Below are 26,444 nucleotides of genomic sequence, written 5' to 3'. Positions count from 1 at the left end.
AATATTTAGTTACTTACTTTATATAGTTGCAGCTATATAAAGACATAAAAGTATCTCAACTCAAAGGTAAGAATAAAGTACACTGATTTACCTTCAGGAGCAACTTAACTCTCAGTTCACATTTGGGAGAAAGAGATTCCATAACATGCCAAACCAAAATATAAGTTATTGTTTAAATGTGATCATGTCCATAACTTATCTCCCTAGGATTCCCTATTGTTTGTTTCTATCTGCAACTGAACAAAGTGTTCTATCACAGGAATCAAAGGCATTATTGGCTAGGCGCAGTGGTTCACGCCTGTAATCCCAGCACTTTGAGAAGCCGAGGCGGGCAGATCACCTGAGGTCGGGAGTTTGAAACAGCCTGATGAATATGGAGAAACCCTGTCTCTACTAAAAACACAAAATTAGCTTGGCGTGATGGTGGGCACCTGTAGTCCCAGCTACTTGGGAGGCTGAGGTAGGAGAATCACTTGAACCCGGGAGGTGGAGGTTGCAGTGAGCCAAGATCGCGCCACTGCACTCCAGCCTGGGCAACAAGAGTGAAATTCCGTCTCAAAAAAAAAAAAAAAAAAAGGAATTAATAAGATATATCTATGATTCCGATGAATGAGGAAGATTAGTACAAATTAAATCACAGTTATTGATACCACCTAGAACATGCAGAAGATAATCTGAGCACTTCACTTTCAAAGAACATCTTGAAGGAAACGATGTCCCAGTCACCCACCGGTAATCGTAACAGAACCACATGTGAGGTGCCACAGCTGTAGTTAAAAGCCACCACTATAAACCAAACACATTCTTGGAATGTGTACGCTTTCAGTCCTTGCAATAAACATATGTCCTAGCAAGACTCACTCCAGTTAATGAGTTTTTAATTGGTGAAATCCTAAGCGATTTCTCAATATGACTACATATTACTGTAATATGTGACCAATAATTAGTATGTTTTTATGTATTCTGAAATATTTTGTGCAATCTAAAACAGTCCATAGAAAATTTTTAGAAAAAAAATACATAAACTGTCTTTAATGGAAATTAGCAGTTAATTAGCACTGATCATTATTTAAATTTATAAAGGTATCTTGGATACATCCTTTCAGTATTTATGACAACTTAAGATAGTGTAACTTATAAATATTTTCACTTTAATTTTTTTGAGACAGGATCTTGGTCTGTCACCCAGGCTGGAGGTATACTGGGCTCAATCACAGCTCCCTACAAGCTCAAACCCCTAGGCTCAAGCAGTCCGCCTGCCTCAGCCTCCTGAGTAGCTGGGATCAGAGGTGTATGCCATGATCCCTGGCTAGTTTGTTTGTTTGTTTGTTTTGTAGAATTGGGTTCTTACTATGTAAACCAGGCTGGTCTCGAACTCCTGGACTTGACCTCCCAGAAGTATTGGGATTACAGGCTTGCGCCACTGTGCCCAGCTGAAATCTGCTCTTTAATTCTACAAGTAACATCAATAATTTTTTTCAGATAAGTAGATGACCAGATTTATATTTGTCTCATAATTTTTCTGTTTTAAACCTATGTGTTTTTTTCTGGTAATCATCTAGACTAATAATCCAAAGTAAAAAAGCATACCATGTTTCATTTCTTGAATGGTTGTCTTTCTAAATAAGTCCTCATCAATGGCCAAATGCATCAGTAATCCTAACATACAGTATAAATTCTACAAATCATAAATACACCACACAGTTAGAGAAAATATAATGGAAATTTATTAACTGAGGCTTTAGCAACCAACATTGTTATAAGTCATGAAAATCTCAGATTCCTTTTACTCAGTACTAGAGACCTGATGGGGGGCTGGGAGTTAGAGGGAGGAAGAAGATTACAGAAGAGAAAGAACTTCACCCTGACAGACACAGCAGGAGATCAGGGAATCAAGGGAACAGACTGAATTAAGGTGACGTTAGTAGCCTGCTGATTTCTAAGTACTTAACCACACTATTAGAATCATTCTCTCAAAAAGAATGGATTAATTTAAAAGGGAAGTGGTACAATCTGCAAAATTATCTCATTTACTCCACTAGGTGAAAATGATTACAAAGGAATGGGAATAAACTATCAAAAGAAAAAAAAATCACAAGAAAATTGGACTGATAACAGCTAGACTGAAAATGAAAAGAACCTCTGAAGGAAATCAAAAGTAGTAAGAAGAGACACTTTCCTGAAAAATGTGTGCTCGCACACAAGCAGATATATTTCCATAGTCCCTATTTTCAACTTAAAGCTATATCAAACAATATAATTAAAAACAAATTTTAGGGATATATTTTGTAAACTCAACTAGAAATCAGAATTTGTTCTAAAGTAATAAAGAACCAATTGCCTATGGTATGGCTGTTTCAACAGTTTTATTAGAGAAAGGAATCAAAGCAAATGAAGTTCTAAACATCTTGGCATGTCAGTGTGCTGGCAGAGAGAACAGTGTTCCTTCTTGGCAGCTAATGCCAGATTCCTTATTGGGGCAAACATGTTCCACCCTAAGAAACCACTTCGCAAAAAATAAAAAAGGTAGGTGTCAGGAAAGGAGGAATTGGAGTAAGCTCTGTTTGGGGAATTGTTCTGGGAGCAGAACAATCCCAGATTGGTTATGCTAGGAGAAAAGATGTAAGAGAAAAGACTTGGGCATTTATTAGTGGGGTAGTGCAGATTTAAGAAGAAATGACTACAGGGTTTAGGGTTATGTGAAACAGAACCTCCTCTACCTTCCTTATGAACCTAAGGTAAACCCTACTTAGCTCTATGCTTTTAAAGCAAATGGACTTTTCCTGATGGATCTGAAACATCCCCAAATCTATTCCTCTTCTAGTTTCCAATATTTTCTTCAAAATTTGAAAAGAAGAAAACACTACATCCGCTGCATACAAATCTCACTTCTGAATAATTTTCCTAATATAAAAGTATGTTACACACATATTTCCTTCAAGACTTCGTTTTTGAACAATGTTTCTTTAAAAAAAAAGACAAGCAAGGGTACAGTAGCACAAAGCGAGCCATTGAAATGCTGCATCTTTGTACATGATTTTGGAGCACAATTAGAAATTTAACTACTTAGATTATATTAAGGATTGCAGCACTACATTTTTACAAGGTTCATTAGCCTAATTATACACTTAATTAAAACAAACGCAGTCACACATGTTAACATTTTCAATTCTAACTATAAATTACAACCAATGATAAAACTGAAAATAAGTAACAAATGTTTTATTGACATCCAAATTGGCTGAGTAAGTCTGAGTTTTGCGTTGATAATGTAAACTACCACAACTGCCACCCAGCTGTATGGAAATGATTATAATTCATCTTAATAAAGGCTGACACAGTATAAACATCACAACGGTAGGGAAGGCAGAATGTAAGTGGGCAGAGTAGGGTCTCATCAACAAGAACAGCTCAGCTCCCTGAATACAGCCCATGGGGGGCCAGCAACCCCCTACATAAGCCCAGAAAGTATTACCACTGAAAGCATGCAAGTCAAAAGGAGAAAGTTTAAAGGAATGCCAAGTTAAAACTTTAAATCTTAATTTTTTTTAGAAAAACTTCAACGAATGAGATAAATCAGACCAAAAAGGTAAACAAACACGGAGAATTCCTTTAGATTAGAGCAGAAATCACAGATGTCATATTGCTATGTTTAAAGAACATGATTCATGTAAGTGTAAACTGCAACTTTTCCAAAACCAATGCATATGTTATAGTTCATTATAACAAACGAATCTGCAGCTGAGAATGCACAATTGAAAACTTTCAGACAAAAGACTATTGATTCAGCAAACAAAGTTAAATTGCGTTTTTTTCAAAAGTAATTAAATTAAAATTGAGTACTCAAAGTTCAAGAGCGTATTTATTCTCAGCTAGTCCCGTGAAGTTCAAATTGACTGTAATTCTTCATTAGCATATGTACCCAATTAACTAAACAAATGTGTACTGGGATTCTCAATTTTATGATATAATAGTAAATTTTCTCCCAGATTCATGATATAAGAGGAAAATGATCACTTTCTCGGATTGGGTAGACTAATCACTACCTACCTAAACAACCAGAATACCAAACACCACTGGAGGGAATTTCAAGGCACATAACAAAAGATAAATTGAGTTTAAAATCTCTTCTAATGATTTGATCATTCTTATTAGCTGCCACTGCCAAAGACTTTGCTAAATGATTTACATATATTTTCTTATCTAAACCATACAAAAGTCGTGATTCCTATCCTTCATAGGTAAGGAGTAGGGCTAAGTGAGGCTAACTTGCCCAAGGCCACACTAAGTAAAAAATACTGAGCGAGGCATCCTCATCCAGTCCTGACAATCCCCCTGCCAATAAAACGAGGACAACATAAGGTCGTCAGTCACTGACTGACACAGAGAGGTAATACAAAATTCCCAACTCCAAATCTGGGGGAAATTTTGTGTTTTCAATACACAATAGAGCAAAAAATGATAAAGTATATCTTAGATGAACAAAAGGCTATAACAAACAATGCAATTATAATCCTGTAAATGTTAGTTGAGGGGACAGTGAAGCTCAGATTCTGCTGAATTAAATGGATGAGTACGATATACCTCAAGACCACCCAAAGATGTTTGCCTATTAGTCTTGTAAACAGAGAAATATCAGTTTATATTTGAGGGAGAAATTACTCAAGACATGAATGCAGGATGTAAAAAACAAACTTTTATATTTCAGTGATTTCCTGGATATAGATTAATTACAAAATACAATCTGCATATAGATGATTTTAATCACCTTCTAATTAATCTATATTCAGGTTTAAATAGAATGCAAATAATACTACTTATGAAATACATATTTTCCAACAGGGTCACTTTTATTTCAACTCAAAAACGCAAAATATTAAAAATACTCTCTTAGTGGCCAGGTGTGATGGCTCACACCTGTAATCCCAGCACGTTGGGAGGCCGAGGTGGGTGGATCACTTGAGTTCAGGAGTTCCATATCAACCTAGCAAATATGGAGAAACCCTGCCTTTACCAAAAATACAGAAAATTAGTCAGGCATAGTGGTGTGTGCCTGTGGTCCCAGCTACTAGGGAGGCTGAGGTGGGAGGATCACTTGAGCCTGAAGATCCTGCCACTGTACTCCAGCCTGGGTGACAGGGTGAGACCCTGTCTCAAAAAATATAAAGAAAGAAAGTTAAAAAAAGAATAAATACATTTTAAAAATAAATATTCTCTTAGAGATGTGATTTCATTTTTCAGTTTAGATGATGGAATTTACGGACAATAATGTAACTAAGCAAATAAAGAGGGGGAAAGCCATAAAAATAAACTTAACACAGAAATTGAAAAAGCTTTTTACAAAGAATGTTGACACTTCACCTGATATTCTGAATATTACATTGAAGATAAACAGATGAAAAAAATTATTTGGGATAAAAATCAAAGTTAATCAGACAAATCAAATGATGGCAAATCGGTAAAAAGTTTAGAATAAATTAATAAATAAGATACCTGCCAACATGAGTCAGTAGCAGAAAGCCAGTCCCACACCCAGAGCTCCTTCATTTCCCTCACTACCATCTTCACAGGGCCTGATTTGCTAACTGTGAAACTTCAGATTTTTCCTTAAGTCTTATGATTGATAAGTAGATGTTAAGATGGATTGTTCTGTGAGTACATACTACTAACGAGAGTATGGTAAATGGGTTTGTATGGTTTTTTCAACGTCCCTTCTTTCTGAGAAATCAAGGGCCTGCCCTCCTGGGAATTAATATGTAGTTACAATAAAAGAGGATTTCTTATCAAACAGTAAGTGGAAATGAAAATCCTGTACACTCTTGTCGCCCAAAGATATGAAGAGAAAACAGAGGTGAAGGAGTTTTAGACATGAAAAATACTAGAATGTAAAACCATCATGGCAGCCATTTTTATTTGTTTGGTTCCCTAGGGCAAGGGCTGACAACTGCAGCCTATGAGTCCATTCAGCCAGCAATCTGTTTTTGTAAATGAAGCTTTGCTTATATCTTGTCAATGGTTGCTTTCATGCTACAACGGCAGATTTTCAGGGCCATGATGCTAAAATACTGATTATCTGACCCTTTACAGAAAGTTTGCCAATCTTTGATCTATCAAAGGCACCAAAAATGCTAATAGATACTAGATCTAAAATAAATAAATAAATTAAAGTTTATATAAACACCAACATACAATTACTATTTTCACAAGGAAAAGTAATGTGAAACAAATTTAAGTGCCACAAACTTAAGAATAAAGGTAGATGTAAATAAGTGAGAAATGTCCATTATAGAAAAGATCCGGGCCAGGCAAGGTGGCTCATGCCCATAATCCATGCACGTTGGAAGGACAAAGCTGGCAGATCACTTGAGCTGAAGAGTTTCAGATCAGACTGGGCAACACAGGGAAACCCCATGTCTAAAAAAAAATATAAAAAATTAGCTGGGCATGGAGGCACTTGCCTATAGTCCCAACTGGCTGGGAGGCTGAGGTGGAAAACTCACGTAAGCCCGGCAGGTTGAGGCTGCAGTGAGTCACTACTCTCCAGCAACAGAGTGAGACCCTGTCTCAAAAGGAAAAAAAGATGCAGAGAAGAAAACTTCAGGCCGGGTGCAGTCGCTCACACCTGTAATCCCAGTACTGTAGGAAGCAAGGGTAGCAGGATCACTTGAGGCCAGGGGTTTCAGACCAGCCTAGGCAACAGAGCAAGACCCAGTTTCTACTTAATTAATTAATTTAAAATGTTTTAGCCATAATTATTTTCCATAGGGGAAAAGATTTAGAGTATCTACTTTAAGTTAGACTATGAAGCCCAAGTAAGAACAGTAGTAGTTTTTTTTTTTTTGAGACAGAGTCTCACTCTGTCACCCAGGCACGGCAAGAATGCAGTGGTGCAATCTCGGCTCACTGCAACCTCCGCCTCCTGGTTTCAAGTGATTCTCCTGCCTCAGCCTTCTGAGTGGCTGGGATTATAGGCACGCATCATCATGCCCAACTAATTTTTGTATTTTTAGTAGAGATAGGGCTTCACCATGTTGGCCAGGATGGACTCGATCTCTTGACTTCGTGATCCACCCACCTCAGCCTCCCAAAGTGCTGGGATTACAGTTGTGAACCACCACACCTGGCCTATCCCTCAGCCTCTAGAGTAGGTGTGACTACAGGCACCCATCACCGCATCTGGCTAGTGTTTGTATTCTTAGTACACATAGGGTGGTTTTACCACGTTGGCCAGCTGGTCTTGCAATCCTGACCTCAGGTGATCCGCCCACCTTGGCCTCCCAAAGGTCTGGGATTACAGGCATGAGCCACCATGCCTGGCCTTATTTTATTTTTGTTTGTTTAAGACAGGCTCTCACTTTGCCATGCAATATGGAGTACACAGGCATGATCCTGGCTCACTGCAGCCTCAAACTCCCAGATTCAAGTGACTCTCCCACCTACACCTAAGCCTCCCAATTGGCTGGGACCATTGGTGTGTGCCACCACACTCGGCTCACTTTTGTATTCTTTGTGAAGACAAGGTTTTGCCATGTTGCCAAGACTGGACTTGAACTCCTGGCTTCAAGTGATTCTTCCACTTCAGCCTCCAAAAGTACTGGGATTACATGCATGAGCCATCATGTCCAGCCTCAAACACAAAATCTTATCATTTCATAGGTCCAGTCCCTATTTTAGCATACAATTTTATATGTTGCTTTTTATATACTTAACATTACATCATAATCAAATTTGTATTTTCTGAGAAAGAGTCAGAAATACTTACCCACCATCCAGGCCAGGAAGTATCATTACCGTTTCTTTGTTAATATAGTAACATCATATCTAATATGGATAGTCAAGGGTTCATTGGCTCCTGTACTGATTACGCTTTACTAAGCAATACCTATGGTCCTGTAGACCCATACCTACAACCAGGTTCTAGAAATATTAAAAAAAAAAAAAAAAAAAAAAGGCAAGGTTCTTCTGCCAAAGGTAATCAAATTATTTGGCATAACCTTCCTAAAAATAGTGGCATTTGTGGTTTAAATAAAGAGATTATGTTTCCTATTTGTTTTTGAGACAGTGTCTCACTTTGTCACCTAGGCTGGAGTGAAGTGGCATTACCTCAGCTCACTGCAACCTCAATCTCCTGGGTTCCAGCAATTCTCGTGCCTAAGCCTCCCATGTAGCTGGGATTACAGGCACCTGCCACAATGCCCGGCTAACTTTTGTATTTTTCGTAGAGACAGGGTTTCATCATGTTGACCAGGTTGTTCTTGAACTTTTTTTTTTTTTTTAATTTTTTATTATACTTTAAGTTCTAGGGTACAAGTGCATAACGTGCAGGTTTGTTACATATGCATACTTCTGCCATGTTGGTGTGCTGCACCCATCAACTCGTCAGCACCCATCAATTCGTCATATATATCAGGTATAACTCCCAATGCAATCCCTCCCCCCTCCCCCCTCCCCCATGATAGGCCCTGGTGTGTGATGTTCCCCTTCCCGAGTCCAAGTGATCTCATTGTTCAGTTCCCACCTATGAGTGAGAACATGCGGTGTTTGGTTTTCTCTTCTTGTAATAGTTTGCTAAGAATGATGGTTTCCAACTGCATCCATGTCCCTACAAAGGACACAAACTCATCCTTTTTTATGGCTGCATAGTATTCCACGGTGTATATGTGCCACATTTTCTTAATCCAGTCTGTTACAGATGGACATTTGGGTTGATTCTAAGTCTTTGCTATTGTGAATAGTGCCACAATAAACATATGTGTGCATGTGTCTTTATAGCAGCATGATTTATAATCCTTTGGGTATATACCCAGTACTGGGATGGCTGGGTCATATGGTACACCTAGTTCTAGATCCTTGAGGAATTGCCATACTGTTTTCCATAATGGTTGAACTAGTTTACAATCCCACCAACAGTGTAAAAGTGTCCCGATTTCTCCACATCCTCTCCAACACCTGTTGTTTCCTGACTTTTTAATGATTGCCATTCTAACTGGTGTGAGATGGTATCTCATTGTGGTTTTGATTTGCATTTCTCTGATGGCCAGTGATGATGAGCATTTTTTCATGTGTCTGTTGGCTGTATGAATGTCTTCTTTTGAGAAATGTCTGTTCATATCCTTTCCCCACTTTTTGATGCGGTTGCTTTTTTCTTGTATATTTGTTTGAGTTCTTTGTAGATTCTGGATATTAGCCCTTTGTCAGATGAGTAGATTGCAAAAATTTTCTCCCATTCTGTAGGTTGCCTGTTCACTCTGATGGTAGTTTCTTTTGCTGTGCAGAAGCTCTTTAGTTTAATTAGATCCCATTTGTCAATTTTGGCTTTTGCTGCCGTTGCTTTTGGTGTTTTAGACGTGAAGTCCTTGCCCATGCCTATGTCCTGAATGATACTACCTAGGTTTACTTCTAGGGTTTTTATGGTATTAGGTCTAACATTTAAGTCTCTAATCCATCTTGAATTAATCTTCGTATAAGGAGTAAGGAAAGGATCCAGTTTCAGCTTTCTACTTATGTCTAGCCAATTTTCCCGGCAACATTTATTAAATAGGGAATCCTTTCCCCATTTCTTGTTTCTCTCAGGTTTGTCAAAGATCAGATGGCTGTAGATGTGTGGTATTATTTCTGAGGACTCCGTTCTGTTCCATTGGTCTATATCTCTGTTGTGGTACCAGTACCATGCTGTTTTGGTTACTGTAGCCTTGTAGTATAGTTTGAAGTCAGGTAGCATGACGCCTCCAGCTTTGTCCTTTTGACTTAGGACTGTCTTGGCAATGCAGGCTCTTTTTTGGTTCCATATGAACTTTAAAGCAGTTTTTTTCAGTTCTGTGAAGAAACTCATTGGTAGCTTGATGGGGATGGCATTGAATATATAAATGACCTTGGGCAGTAAGGCCATTTTCACGATATTGATTCTTCCTATCCATGAGCATGGTATGTTCTTCCATTTGTTTGTGTCCTCTTTTATTTCACTGAGCAGTGGTTTGTAGTTCTCCTTGAAGAGGTCCTTTACATCCCTTGTAAGTTGGATTCCTAGGTATTTTATTCTCTTTGAAGCAATTGTGAATGGAAGTTCATTCCTGATTTGGCTCTCTGTCTGTTACTGGTGTATAAGAATGCTTGTGATTTTTGCACATTAATTTTGTATCCTGAGACTTTGCTGAAGTTTCTTATCAGCTTAAGGAGATTTTGGGCTGAGACAATGGGGTTTTCTAAATATACAATCATGTCATCTGCAAACAGGGACAATTTGACTTCTTCTTTTCCTAACTGAACACCCTTGATTTCTTTCTCTTGCCTGATTGCCCTAGCCAGAACTTCCAACACTATGTTGAATAGGAGTGGTGAGAGAGGGCATCCCTATCTTGTGGCAGTTTTCAAAGGGAATTTTTCCAGTTTTTGCCCATTCAGTATGATATTAGCTGTGGGTTTGTCATAAATAGCTCTTATTATTTTGAGGTACGTTCCATCAATACCGAATTTATTGAGCGTTTTTAGCATGAAGGGCTGTTGAATTTTGTCAAAAGCCTTTTCTCCATCTATTGGGATAATCATGTGGTTCTTGTCTTTGGTTCTGTTTATATGCTGGATTACGTTGATTGGTTTGCGTATGTTGAACCAGCCTTGCATCCCAGGGATGAAGCCCACTTGATCATGATGGATAAGTTTTTGATGTGTTGCTGAATCCGGTTTGCCAGTATTTTATTTAGGATTTTTGCATCGATGTTCATCAGGGGAATTGGTCTAAAATTCACTTTTTTTGTTGTGTATCTGCCAGGCTTTGGTATCAGGATGATGTTGGCCTCATAAAATGAGTTAGGGAGGATTCCCTCTTTTTCTATTGATTGGAATAGTTTCAGAAGGAATGGTACCAGCTCCTCTTTGTACCTCTGGTAGAATTCAGCTGTGAATCCATCTGGTCCTGGACTTTTTTTGGTTGGTAGGCTATTAATTATTGCCTCAATTTCAGAGCCTGCTATTGGTCTATTCAGGGATTCAACTTCTTCCTGGTTGTCTTGGAAGAGTGTAAGTGTCCAGGAAATTATCCATTTCTTCTAGATTTTCTAGTTGATTTGCGTAGAGATGTTTATAGTATTGTCTGATGGTAGTCTGTATTTCTGTGGGGTCAGTGGTGATATCCCATTATCACTTTTTATTGTGCCTATTTGATTCCTCTCTCTTTTCTTCTTTATTAGTCTTGCTAGCGGTCTGGCAATTTTGTTGATCTTTTCAAAAAACCAACTCCTGGATTCATTGATTTTTTGGAGGGTTTTTTGTGTCTCTATCTCCTTCAGTTCTGCTCTGATCTTAGTTATTTCTTGCCTTCTGCTAGCTTTTGAATGTGTTTGCTCTTGCCACTCTAGTTCTTTCAATTGTGATGTTAGAGTGTCAATTTTAGATCTTTCCAGCTTTCTCTTGTGGGCATTTAGTGCTATAAATTTCCCTCTACACACTGCTTTAAATGTGTCCCAGAGATTCTGGTATGTTGTGTCTTTGTTCTCATTGGTTTCAAAGAACATCTTTATTTCTGCCTTCATTTCGTTATGTACCCAGTAGTCATTCAGGAGCAGGTTGTTCAGTTTCCATGTAGTTGAGTGGTTTTGATTGAGTTTCTTAGTCCTGAGTTCTAGTTCGGTTGCACTGTGGTCTGAGAGACAGTTTGTTATGATTTCTGTTCTTGTACATTTGCTGAGGAGTGCTTTACTTCCAATTATGTGGTCAATTTTGGATTAAGTGCGATGTGGTGCTGAGAAGAATGTATATTCTGTTGACTTGGGGTGGAGAGTTCTATAGATGTCTATTAGGTCCGCTTGGTGCAGAGATGAGTTCAATTCCTGGATATCCTTGTTAACTTTGTCTCGTTGATCTGTCTAATGTTGACAGTGGGGTGTTGAAGTCTCCCATTATTATTGTATGGGAGTCTAAGTCTCTTTGTAAGTCTCTAAGGACTTGCTTTATGAATCTGGGTGCTCCTGTATTGGGTGCATATATATTTAGGATAGTTAGCTCTTCCTGTTGAATTGATCCCTTTACCATTATGTAATGGCCTTCTTTGTCTCTTTTGATCTTTGATGGTTTAAAGTCTGTTTTATCAGAGACTAGGATTGCAACCCCTGCTTTTTTTTTGTTCTCCATTTGCTTGGTAGATCTTCCTCCATCCCTTTATTTTGAGCCTATGTATGTCTCTGCATGTGAGATGGGTCTCCTGAATACAGCAGACTGATGGGTCTTGACTCTTTACCCAGTTTGCCAGTCTGTGTCTTTTAATTGGAGCATTTAGTCCATTAACATGTAAGGTTAATATTGTTATGTGTGAACTTGATCCTGCCATTATGATATTAACTGGTTATTTTGCTCGTTAGTTGATACAGTTTCTTCCTAGCCTCGATGGTCTTTACATTTTGGCATGTTTTTGCAATGGCTGGTACCAGTTGTTCCTTTCCATGTTTAGGGCTTCCTTCAGGGTCTCTTGTAAGGCAGGCCTGGTGGTGACAAAATCTCTAAGCATTTGCTTATCTGTAAAGGATTTTATTTCTCCTTCACTGATGAAACTTAGTTTGGCTGGATATGAAATTCTGGGTTTAAAATTCTTTTCTTTAAGAACGTTGAATATTGGCCCCCACTCTCTTCTGGCTTGTAGAGTTTCTGCCGAGAGATCTGCTGTCAGTCTGATGGGCTTCCCTTTGTGGGTAACCCGACCTTTCTCTCTGGCTGCCCTTCAGATTTTTTCCTTCATTTCAACTTTGGTGAATCTGGCAATTATGTGTCTTGGAGTTGCTCTTCTCGAGGAGTATCTTTGTGGCGTTCTCTGTATTTCCTGAATTTGAATGTTGGCCTGCCCTACTAGGTTGGGGAAGTTCTCCTGGATGATATCCTGAAGAGTGTTTTCCAACTTGGTTCCATTTTCCCCCTCACTTTCAGGCACCCCAATCAGATGTAGATTTGGTCTTTTTACATAATCCCATACTTCTTGCAGGCTTTGTTCATTTCTTTGTCTTCTTTTTTCTTTTGGTTTCTCTTCTCGCTTCATTTCATTCATTTGATCCTCAGTCGCTGATACTCTTTCTTCCAGTTGACCGAGTCGGTTCCTGAAGCTTGTGCATTTGTCACGTATTTCTCGTGTCATGGTTTTCTTCTCTGTCATTTCATTTATGACCTTCTCTGCATTAATTAGTCTAGCTGTCAATTCTTCCACTCTTTTTTCAAGATTTTTAGTTTCTTTGCGCTGGGTACGTAATTTCTCCTTTAGCTCTGAGAAGTTTGATGGACTGAAGCCTTCTTCTCTCATCTCGTCAAAGTCATTGTCTGACCAGCTTTGATCCATTGCTGGCGATGGGCTGCGCTCCTTTGCAGGGGGAGATGCACTCTTATTTTTTGAATTTCCAGCTTTTCTGCCCTGCTTTTTCCCCATCTTTGTGGTTTTATCTGCCTCTGGTCTTTGATGATGGTGACATACTGATGGGGTTTTGGTATAGGTGTCCTTCCTGTTTGATAGTTTTCCTTCTGACAGTCAGGACCCTCAGCTGTAGGTCTGCTGGAGATTGCTTGAGGTCCACTCCAGACCCTGTTTGCCTGGGTATCAGCAGCAGAGGTTGCAGAAGATAGAATATTGCTGAACAGCGAGTGTACCTGTCTGATTCTTACTTTGGAAGCTTCCTCTCAGGGATGTACTCCACCCTGTGAAGTGTGGGGTGTCAGACTGCCCCTAGTGGGGGATGTCTCCCAGTTAGGCTACTCTGGGGTCAGGCACCCACTTGAGCAGGCAGTCTGTCCCTTCTCAGATCTCAACCTCCGTGTTGGGAGATCCACTGCTCTCTTCAAAGCTGTCAGACAGAGTCGTTTGCGTCTGCAGAGGTTCTGCTGCTTTTTTGTTGTTGTTGTTTAGCTGTGCCCTGTCCTCAGAGGTGGAGTCTACAGAGACAGGCAGGTTTCCTTGAGCTGCTGTGAGCTCCACCCAGTTCGCGCTTACCAGCGCCTTTGTTTACCTACTTAAGCCTCAGCAATGGCCGGCGCCCCTCCCCCAGCCTCGCTGCTGCCCTGAGGTCAGATCGCAGACTGCTATGTTAGCAATGAGGGAGGCTCCGTGGGCGTGGGACCCTCTCGGCTAGGTGGGGGATATATTCTCCTGGTGTGCCCGTTTGCTTAAAGCACAGTATTGGGGTGGGAGTTACCCGATTTTCCAGGTGTTGTGTGTCTCAGTTCCCCTGGCTAGGAAAAGGGATTCCCTTCCCCCTTTCGCTTCCCAGGTAAGGGGATGCCTCGCCCTGCTTCAGCTCTCGCTGGTCGGGCTGCAGCAGCTGACCAGCGCCGATTGTCCGGCACTCCCTAGTGAGATGACCCCAGTACCTCAGTTGAAAATGCAGAAATCACAGGTCTTCTCTGTCGCTCGCGCTGGGAGTTGGAGACTGGAGCTGTTCCTATTCGGCCTCTTGAACTCTTGACGTGAAGTGCTCCACCCACCTAGACCTCCCAAAGTGTTGGGATTACAGGCGTGAGCCACTGCGCCCAGTCGATGTTTCCCATTTAAATCAAGAGGAAATGAAATGATATGGGTGAAATAAAAATTGATTCCAAGGTAATGAAACATTTCAGGTAAATGTTTGTCTACTAAGAAAATAATTTAAAAAAAGGAATCACCGAAGTAATGAAACTGTGAATGAATAGTTCTAGATGAGGATCAGTTAATTTTATTTTTGAATAACAAACAAGAAAATAACTCAAGAGAAACATCATCATGGGGAAGATAATATTGTCTCTCTATTTATCTCCATTTCTAAATATCAGCAGGTAGTCAACTAAGGCAGGGGTTGGAGGATGAGCTAATTGTCATTAATGCCCCTGAATGAAAAACAACATTCAACCTAGTCTAGAAAATAGTTTTGAAAGTAGGCAGTGCAAGATTCTTATTTTAAAAAACTTGGCCGGGCGCGGTGGCTCAGGCCTGTAATCCCAGCACTTTGGGAGGCCGAGACGGGCGGATCACAAGGTCAGGAGATCGAAACCATCCTGGCTAACACGGTGAAACCCCGTCTCTACTAAAAATACAAAAAAATTAGCCAGGCGAGGTGGCGGGGGCCTATAGTCCCAGCTACTCGGGAGGCTGAGGCAGGAGAATGGCGTGAACCTGGGAGGTGGAGCTTGCAGTGAGCTGAGATTCGGCCACTGCACTCCAGCCTGGGGGCAGAGCGAGACTCTGCCTCAAAAAAAAAAAAAAAAAACTTAAGCCAGGCATGGTGGATCACGCCTGTAATCCCAGCACTTTGGGAGGCTGAGGTGGGCAGATCACTTGAGATCAAGTGTTCCAGACCAACCTGACCAATGTGGTGAAATCCAGTCTCTGCTAAAAATTCAAAAACTAGCCAGGCATGGTAGCACACAGCTCTAGTTCCAGCTTCTAGGAAGGCTGATGCAAGAGAATTGCTTGAACCCAGGAAGCGGAGGTTGCAGTGAGACAGGATCTCCAACCTGTGTGACAGACTGAGACTCCACCTCAAAAAAACAAAAAACAGACAAAAAAATCCAACAACAACAAAAATTTCATCATACATCAGGACATAATAAGATCTGAATGGCTGTAAAAATCTCGCTAACATTAACTTCACAAGCTTACATTACTATTTTCCTTAATGACATTTGATATTTGAGGTGGTCTGGGTTGTGTTCCTTCTCTTCAAAATATACAATTGGGATTCTGCATTATTCCTTAGACTCTTTGACTTTGAAAATCTAAATGAGAAAGCAATACTGACATGTATTTGTCACTTTTATAAAAGTAAGTATTCAGTAAGTGTTATTCAATTAGTTATCCTCCAAAATTGAGAAGGCCCAAGAATGACTGGAATTTTGTATAAGGGAAGTTATCTTGGAAATTTCTACTTACATATCATGAATATATATTATTGTATTCCTACTAGATATATCTGAAATTTCTTAATTTCACTTAATTTCTTCCTTTCTGCTATACTACATTGCTTAATTTACTCTTCCACAAGCCACCATGGAGTTGACACAGCTACCTTTACAAGCCATCATCACATTTAAAATCATCTTCCACAACAAGCCACTTTCAGTTACCTAATTCAGACCATTCTTCCCCTATCAGTTCACAGAGCACCTATTGTAGAACTATATCAACATTTATCACATAATTATAATTGTGTGATTTATTGGCTATGACTCCATCTAGGCTGCAAATCTCTGGAGGAAGAATATATTCCATTCATCTTCCTTTCCTAGCACCTAACACAGGGATTGTCACAAGAGAAATGCTTGGAAAGGTTTCTTATGAAATAACAGGAATCCATTTCTGAGCATTTCTGAGAATGAGGAAGGTGGGTATCTCTGGGCTCTCGTAGATTTGTATCTGTCAATCTGAGCAGACCACCTATTTTTTCTCTCCCATTGTTAATCCAACTGTGAGGAACCATGACTATCAATTCCACAAGGAAGCTTAACCATTGTAACACAGGTGTTGGAGAAGCACAAACTATTTCTGTTCTGTTTCCATATGAAAATTGGTGATGCCTAAAAAGAGATTATAACCAATCTGTTTTTCTTAAATCTCTCTGTCTCTTTGAAAATCTCTGTGCACGACTTTCTTCATTAAGTGCCAAACTAACAGGGCTTAGAAATGACTCAGCTATAAAAGAACTTCTAGTTCTGCAAAGACATACTTGTTTCCTTGAATCTGTTTGGTGTATCAAAATTAAATGCCATGGTAACAAGAAACTGTGGTGGATTTTGTGAAATGCCTTCCTTTGACTTAATCTAGATAGTAAGTTTATTTTTCCATCTTACTCTCCTTTTGCTTTAGGCTTTTCATCTGTTCACTTTACCCTGATATCCTTTCACAGTGAGGTAGAAAATATGCAATAAATGATAGAAAATATAATAACATGTAATTGCAATGCTGGCTCAAAGCTGGTACAAACACAATTAAATCTCATTTGTGATGAGTTATGTTTCACAGGCATTTTAAAGCATATGCATATTGGGAAGCTATAATCCATGCATTTTACCTTATCTTTTTTTTCCTACTCAGGAAAGATATGAAAACAAAATTTAACTTTTGAGGTAATTTAGAACTCGATTTCTTACACGAAATAAAGGCAAGTCCATGTTGAAAATAATATGGTTTAACTATAAGTTGTGTGAAGAAATGTTAATGCTTCTCCAAAGTTAAAAAAAAAAAAGAATTTTAAAGAGAATTTAAAAAGTAAAAGCAGCTACAACTGTGAATATAACACCACTCGAAAATTCAAGGTGAATTTTATACCTTGTTATGTAACACTACCATTCAAGCCTCATTCATATTCCAGCAGAGTTCTAAGTCAAGTTTCAGTTTTAGAATATTGGATGAACCATGAGAGATGAAATCTGAACTCACCACAGTTACTTACATGTAACAAGAAGGTACCACCATTGCTCAAATGCTCATTTTAAAAAATAAAATGCATGGTTTAATCCCACACATCTATCTTTTACAACACCCTAGATGCCTGTAATTACTTGACAACAGTTTAAACTAAGTTCTACGGTCTCAGTCACTGCTATAAGTCTACCCTCCACCTTCCCCACTTTTTCTCACGATGTAAAGAAAGTTAAAATAAAAGAAAAAAAAAAGTGATAACAATACAAGAAATAAGTTAAAAATTAAAAAGCCAAAACAGTTCACAAATATATTTTCCCAGGTAATCATTAGAGAGTAAGTAAGAGAAGATGCAATTAAATTAAACAAGTTAAACACGCACAAGTTCAGACTCATGGGGAAGGATGCGGTGCACCTCACTTGTCTATGACAGAAGTCTGCCAAGTCTTTGTTGGAAAATCCACTCATACTATCTGAATACATTAAAATCAAAAATATCACAACAGTTCTATCACACACAAAAAGGAAGAGAATCAAGGAAACTGAGATAACATTTGAAGTTTTTAAGGATGCATGTTCTGTAAAGTAATGAAGTTGAGATTAACAAACAGTACAACATTTTTAGACTCTGAATGCTCAGAAATCTATGGCTTGCCTAAGTTTTTAAAATTTCATATTAAAGGTTTTTAACAATAAAAAAAACTGATAAAATTGAAGAACTAAATAAACACAAATTTAAAGCTTAAATCAAATTTAAGTCATCCAGATAATTTTTATTGCATTAAGCTTTCCCCAAAAAGCTGCTTTTATGCTCTCCTTAACATTGCAAATCCATCTGGAGTTCTGACTTGAAAGAGTCCATCATCAATTTACAGCAAAGTAAAATGTTTGCTTGAGTGTGATGAACAATAAATTTATTAGGATAATTCAAATGCCGTTTCTTCATGTTCCTGCAAAACCTCTCTTCATCAGGCTAAGTGCTTTCTGTGATTATGACCTATATATAGGAAAGAAGGAGCAGTTGCTTCCAAATGAGAATGTTTCCTATCAAGCATATGCTAAGTCAACACCGCTCTCTATCTGAGCATAAATGAAGATAAAACACTCTACATTATGATTCAATTAAAAACCCCAAGATACGTTACCTGCCGCCTCGAGCACTGAAAGGCACTACATGGATTCCCAGAGGCCCTCCATCGTTGGGGACTTCTACGAGCTTTACCATATCACTGTGAGACAATGATGAATGAGGGAGCATGAACGTGTACTGTAAACAAACCAAAACCAAAACAAAACAAAACAAAAAACTGCAACAACACAGACACACAATAAACAACGAAAGAGAACAGAACAAAAATCCCACCAAGCGCACAGGCATATATATACATATTCTGGAATATAAGCATGGTGATGAAGGCAACATTAAACACTACATACCTGAACACTAGTCTGATGGCATGGAGGGAGAGCAATCATCAGAGGTAACTACATTAAAAATGACACAGAACATTTCTCTTGGATCAACCCTGTTCTTCTGTGTAATACAAGTTTATGTGTTTCAAGTCAAATCTTTAGACTTACACTGAAATTCTTCCATCCCAACACCTATGTCAAGGACTCTAAAGATTAAGTGAATAAAGATGTTGCAGCTACAGAACACTTTCTAATTTACAAAGTGCTCTTTTATATGTCACATCATCAATCCTTCCAATAATCCAATGAGATCAAAGTTTTCACTACTGTAAGTGACAGTCCAAGGGAGATCACCACTGTCCTTACTACTCACTACTTCATGACAAGTCAAAGTCACTATTTCCTAAACTGCTATAAGACAGCTGCAAGTGCAGCTTACAAAACCTTTCTCAAAGCCAATAGGCATCTACTACAAATCAAATAATTTTCATAAAATTGTTCTTAACCAATTTTCTTTTTAGAAAGGGGTCTTGCTATGTTGCTCAGGCTGGCCTAGAACTCTTGGGCTCAAGCAACCTTCTCACCTCAGTATTCTGAGTAGCTGGGACTACAGTTATGAAACTATTTACATTACATGACATAACATGAAGTTACTTCTGTTACAAAACTATTCTGTGGAAGGAACATAACCTTACATAATGTATGGATTTGTCAAGTCTCTTCTATGAATCTTTACTATTAATACAATAAAGCCTGAGTTTCATGAAAATTGGTAGAGACGATGTAATTTTCTAAACTATTTAAACGAGATTCTGCTTTCTTTGTAGATTTTTTCATATATACATATTACATCAGAGGTCTAAGCAGTATTTACCTAACAACCAATATCTGGAAATAGTACTTCAATTAAATATCTATTTCAAGCCAGCTGGAAAACAATCCATTATTACCAATGAATTTCACAAAGATCACAATATAGATTTTATGTGATGGAAAATGCCAATTTTTCAATTACGTTTCTAATATAAAAACCTGAGGTTATCCTATATACTATGAATGTCCTACATAAAGACAGGAATAGCAAACAAATCAAAATTAAAAACATGTGCACAGATTTAATCACATGCACTAATTAAGACAACATAAAAATTCTTCCACACTGCCAAATGGTTAAATGGATTTTTTATTACTTTTATTTTTTTACCAAATTTCATAAAATTCTATTTTGGATACTGATTATCCCATTTGAACACCTATCTAATCATTGGTTTGTAAGCTAAGAATAGTATAACTTCAATAAACTGATTTTATCCCACATTCTAAAGAGAACTTTATGGCATAGCAAGTACTTTACTAAATGTAAATACTCAGCTTGCTGACTGCCATACATTCAAACAGCATCTGATCCTACTGCCTGCTTAATCTCACTTCTCTTGGAAGACGAAGAGAAGACAGAATTAAGTACATAAACGTCAATGTCTATATCCCCAACTTTTACCCAAAGTCAAAGAAAAAAATCCAATATGACTGTCCTCCCTGCTCTAAGCTACCAAGGAAAGAAGTCCTGAGAATGCCTACCATTTACACATGTCAATACGTAAAATAATCAGAACATTGTGGAACAAATAGGAGATTTTTCTTTGTCCTTTTATATTTAAAATTGTTTTCAGCCGGGCGCGGTGGCTCAAGCCTGTAATTCCAGCACTTTGGGAGGCCGAGACGGGCGGATCACGAGGTCAGGAGATCAAGACCATCCTGGCTAATACGGTGAAACCCCGTCTCTACTAAAAATAAAAAAATCTAGCCGGGCGAGGTGGCGGGCGCCTGTAGTCCCAGCTACACGGGAGGCTGAGGCAGGAGAATGGTGTAAACCCGGGAGGCGGAGCTTGCAGTGAGCTGAGATCTGGCCACTGCACTCCAGCCTGGGCGACAGAGCGAGACTCCGTCTCAAAAAAAAAAAAAAAAAAAAATTGTTTTCAGGGTCCCTAATCTAGGACCTCCAATTTTTCACTAAATATCTAGAGAGATCCTATTTCTTCAAACTACAATAAATACATATATATACACGTACACTATAATAATTAATGCTAACATGATCTAACTAGTTTTTCAAGTATGTATGCAATTTTTTTTTTTATTTAGCAAAGTGAAGAACACACACGTGATCAAAATATTGACACACAAAGCAATCTGAAAGAGTTATGGTGTTTACAGTGTTGTTAACATGACAAACATCTTCAATCAAATACTATTTTATAATTTAATAGTATTTGCCAGGGCATGAAACTCAGGACAGGTAGACATGAACTTCCATGCTATACTGCTTACATTACATAATTAAATCAAGAGATAAAAGATGTTCCTTATAAAAACAAATCAATGCACGGCATGTTTTTAACTAAGCACAAACATTCCTCATGCCATATGCTTTCAGAATACTTGCTGCAATTAATGACGCTACATGTATATTGCAAATTTAGTTGAAACCATCAGTAACTTACTCCAGAGAAAAGTTGGGTATATTCTCCAAACCCGTGTCAGCATGTCCAACAGGTTCAACACGACTGTTATCCTCTTCTGTCCCATCCTCATCCTAGAGGCAGCCAACACAAAGAACAGTACAATCTGTGTTAGGTTTCTTGCTGTAATGTGAAAGGAAACTGGATAAAACGGGAATCTAATAGGCAGTATGATCATGGTAACTGTTTCCTCGAAGAAGGATGACCTTTAATGACAGGATGAGTGTGTGTTGTAAAGAGCTAAAATTGAAAACAAGAGTCTCATGTGATAGTGTATCCCAGAAAGTGAATAAGATATACTATTGGGATAAGGAAAGAAAACAAACATACAAAGAAAAAAACTTGTCTTTATGCTAATTTTATTATGTGGTCATTTTTCACTGCTTTTCATGTATAGTTTAGGAAGTTATTATATATTACACCATTGTTACGATATACTGATAAACAAACATACATGACATTGGAAATGCATGTTTGAAAACAGCGTCCTACTCAAAACAGGTAAAACAATTACAAACCATAACCATTAACAAAAGCTTCAAAGTCATATTTCTCAGTTCTTGATTCCTACTAACACAGCTCGTCAAAAGGAGCATGCAGTGGTACAGTTCCAGACTTTACAGCCTTCATCCCATACAATTTCACATAAAATTATCCTAAGCCAATCGAGTGATTATTGAGAGGTGTCTGTAAAGGCATTAAGGTCTTAGCCATAATGGACCACTTTTGTTTACTTCTGTGCATGAAGGACCAAACAAAAGGACAAGCAAAAGGAACAAAGTACTCAGCCCTCATCCTCCTATGCTTCCTTTGACAAAGGCAATATTTTGTACAAATTGTTCCAATGTGTTGCAGAAATCCAATAAGTTTGCTGGTGTTTATATATGTCAGTTTATTGAAGTTATACTATTCTTAGCTTACAAACCAATGATTAGATAGGTATTCAGATGAGATAATCCGTACGCAAAAAGGTGCCTGTGGAACAAATGTGGTAGGTCACAAAAATAAATGAAAAGCCACCCAAGAATATACCTTCATTTATAATCTCGGCCACTGTCTTTTCATTAAAGAGTTCACTATTATTAATAGTTAAAAGTTGGCTTTTCAAAATCATTTGAATAATGATAAAGATACCTAACCGAGATCAATGGACTTACTAGCCAGATTAGAACAGTTAAGAGATCCTCAGATTCTCCAAACACAATGATGGAGACATACTCTCTGGCACCTAGTAGAAGCTCTGTAAATGTTTTGCTAATTAAAGTAAAATCATGCCTAGGAATCTCTGTGGTAATATGTTCCCCAAATGCAACTAAGTAAAATGTATTTAATCCATTTCTTAGAAGTTTATATGTATAATTTATGTATACATATAATTTGTTAAGTTTATCTTTTCTATTACATAAATTTAACAATGGTGATTTTATTGTGAACTTTTTCACCATAATCCATAGGTGAACATATTGGGAACTTATTAAGTCATCTATATTAGGACAGGAAGTCCAACACTGGAGAAAAATTTCATATTTTCAATCATGCTATTTGAGAGACTCAGTAGAAATGTGTATGCCATCAACAGGAACAACAATCAACAAAATGATAAGCAAGAATTACACATTCAAGATACAATGTCCAACAATATATTAAATCATTGAAGAGATACTAAGAGAAGGCAAAGCAGGCGGTAAGGCCCAATTGACATTTCCCTTTCAAATCTATGAGAAGTAGAAACTAAAGGCACCAAGCTTTTCTATGAGTCATAGCTGTGCTCTGTGCTTTCTGGATGGTGGAGCTCTGCATGAAGCCAGGCTATTTGATTGATGATGCTGTGTCTTGAGAGGCTCTAATATGTACTTCTCAGTCATCTATCTCCTTTAAGCACCAGCACATAATACATTTCAAAGGTTAACCAGCATCTTGAACCTGCCTGAGAACTGCACGTGGAATGTAAACACGAACTCCCAAAATTATGCTTTTCCAACGGGAGTGGGGGCAGGAAGGAGAGCAAATGTGATTTGTTTATAAACCAGATGTAGCACATAAAAATAATCTTATACATTACAGATCTTTTTTTCAGGATTCATTAATAATTTAAGGACTACTGAAATGCCACCAAGATGTATCACCACTTGAAACATCTATGTTGCACTATGAAACAGCCACATAAATGAAATGCCCCAAACTACAATGATAAAACAGTCACTGATAATACACACATTGTTTCCACAGTGGCCATTATCAGGCACCCAAGAGCATGGAGAATATTATTTCATGAAGCTACGCACGGTGTCCAGTTTGGACGGCAACATTCACTGCCCTGAGGCTGAGCTGCAGTTGCTGTGGAACCTCAACTTAGATTTTCCCAACATTAGGACGTGTAAATTATCAGCTCCTATATGGTTTTATTCTATTGTCTGGTACTTTTTTTTTTAAGCTGTGACTGAATGTAGTTACTTTTAGCAAGAACTATACACTGAATTCCATTATAACTACAGTAAACAAAGCTGTTATTATGTATGTCGAATCAATATTTAAGAACTATACAGTACTGGCCAAGTGAAGTGGCTCATGCCTGTAATCCCAGTACTTTCAGAGACCAAGCTGGGAGGACCACTTGAACCCAGGATTTCAAGACCAGCGTGGGCACCATGGTGAGACCCCACCTCTATTTTTTTTAAAGTAAGAAAAAAATAGAACTATATAGTATTAATTTAAACTAAACAGTGCCAAAGAACTTTCAGATGATACAATCCAGCCATGTTTTTTTTCTTTTTCCTTTCCCTACTCTCCACTTCATAGCAGAGTACAGACATTAAGAGCTTGGGTTCAAGCGTTAAACAGACCTGGGCGTGAACAGCAATTCTATCATTTGCCACTTTTATAACCTTATGCAAGTTATGTACCTTTCCATGTTTCTATCCCTTCTTCTGTAAAATATGAGCAATATAAACATTTTCCTTGACTGGGTTTAGTGACTCACACCTGTAACCCCAGCACTTTAGAAGGCTGAGACAGACAATGTATCAACACCAGGAGTTCAAGATCAGCCTGGGCAACGTAGCAAGACTCAGTCTCTACAAAAAACTGGGTGAGATAGTATGTACCTGTAGTCCCAACTACTGGGAAGGCTGAAGCAAGAAGAAAGCTTGAGCCCAGGAGTTCAAGGCTGCAGTGAGCTATGACCAACCATGCCACTGCACTCCAGCCTGGGCGACAGAGTTAGACCCCTCTCTCTCTCTCTCTCTCTCTCTCTCTCTCTCTCTCTCACACACACACACACACACACACAGTTTAAAAACACTCTTCCTCAGGCCGGGCGCGGTGGCTCACACCTGTAATCCCAGCACTTTGGGAGGCTGAGACAGGCGGATCACGAGGTCAGGAGATCGAGGCCATCCCGGCTAACACGGCGAAACCCCGTCTCTACGAAAAATATAAAAAAATTAGCTGGGCATGGTGGCGGGCGCCTGTAGTCCCAGCTACTCAGGAGGCTGACGCAGGAGAATGGCGTGAACCCGAGAGATGGAGCTTGCAGTGAGCCGAGATCAAGCCACTGCACTCCAGTCTGGGTGACAGAGTGAGACTTCGTCTCAAAAAAAAAAAAAAACAAAACAAAAAACAAACAAACAAACAAAAAAACTCTTCTTCTTAGGAATACTGAGAGAATTAGTAAGAAAATCTTCTATACCACAAGCATTACATGGTGCCTGACACATAGTAATTACCCAACAAATGGTAATTTATAAACATTATTGAAGACAGAAATAGATAATACATATATAATATAGAAAACACACCTTGATAAATCTTTTGGGGCAATTATGTACAAATATAAAACATTTTAAGGGTATATAGATGTATTCATCTATTCATACACTGTACCTTGCAAAACAATTTAATATGAAACATATTACCCACTCAATCAAATAAAAAACATATTATTTATAATTTAGAAACTTGCTGACACCTGGTATTTACTGTGCTTTGCTATATACAAAATATTTTCATTGTAAAATGTCTTCAGGACAAGTAAAGAAACCAAGAAAAAGATAACTAAATGCTATATACAATCAAGTACATGGCAACAAGAAGAAAACTCTATGGGGTGGTGGTTGAAGACATTTTCAGAGACAAAGTAGACGTAAAAAAAGTAGGAGGGGTCTAGGATTTTTAACCTACCTGAAAGCAACAGCTTCATCAATGCTGGCAGAAGGCAGAAGATTCCTGGGTCACAGACAAAGAACTATTCACAACTCACAGCCACACCGTTAGCCAGAGTATGACCCTTTTATGTAGTGGTTCCTCAGCTAAGATTCTCACAAGGTGATGTGAAGAGGATCCGGGGACACTGGCACACAAAGAAGAACTCTAGGCTCAGGGAACCTGAATCTTTTATACAGACAGGGAGTATCCTTGCTTGCTGCTGTCAGAGGACATCCTATGCCTAGACAGCTCTACAAACATCCTTGAAAGGACTGTCCACATTGAAGGCATCTGTTCTGTTTTGTTTTTTTAATACTTCCTCCTCTTAGACGAGGCATCTGTACAAAATGCAAGAGAATCACGAGGAGTTATCTCAAAACTGCAGAGTTTAATCGAAGGACTGACAAATGATAGCATGTGGATGATTGCTAGGAGACTAAAACTAGGAATATTATTAACAAATGATTATGATAAAAATGCCTTCTGAATAGTGATATTAAATTCTACTAAAAGTCGTATCTTCTATACTGAAAAAAAATTCAGTGTAGAACTACATGCTTAAAAAGACCAAACATGAAAGATGAAAGAAACTTTGAGACATGCAAAGAAGATCTTTACTTCCTTCGCATGAACACTTTATTTTTTTTTTATTTTTTTATTTTTTTGTGGCAGAGTCTCGCTCTGTTGCCCAGGCTGGAGTGCAGTGGCGTGATCTCGGCTCACTGTAAACTCCACCTCCCGGGTTCATGCCATTCTCCTGCCTCAGCCTCCCGAGTAGCTGGGACTACAAGCGCCCGCCACCACGCCCGGCTAATTTTTTTATATTTTTAGTAGAGACGGGGTTTCACCGTGTTAGCCAGGATGGTCTCGATCTTCTGACCTTGTGATCCACCCACCTCGGCCTCCCAAAGTGCTGGAATTACAGGCTTGAGCCACCGCGCCCGGCCAAC

The 26,444-nt window shown here is 38.6% G+C and overlaps 1 protein-coding gene across 5 annotated transcripts in view; it reads right to left on the bottom strand.

The window, feature by feature from the left end:
• The window catches only part of PARD3 (par-3 family cell polarity regulator), a 720,675-nt gene that overhangs the window by 276,297 nt on the left and 417,934 nt on the right, over window positions 1–26,444 (bottom strand). For all 5 annotated transcript variants that reach the window (XM_023218154.1, XM_023218156.1, XM_023218152.2 and 2 more), the window contains exons 6-7: window positions 21,274–21,365; window positions 18,505–18,588 (exon numbers count right to left, since the gene is read on the bottom strand). In XM_023218154.1, the coding sequence (XP_023073922.1) occupies window positions 18,505–18,588; window positions 21,274–21,365 (176 nt within the window). The remainder of the gene's footprint in view (window positions 1–18,504; window positions 18,589–21,273; window positions 21,366–26,444) is intronic.

This window comes from Piliocolobus tephrosceles, chromosome 9 (assembly GCF_002776525.5).
Source record: "Piliocolobus tephrosceles isolate RC106 chromosome 9, ASM277652v3, whole genome shotgun sequence".
Taxonomy (NCBI): domain Eukaryota; kingdom Metazoa; phylum Chordata; class Mammalia; order Primates; family Cercopithecidae; genus Piliocolobus; species Piliocolobus tephrosceles.
This window is presented reverse-complemented; position numbering and strand designations above follow the sequence as displayed.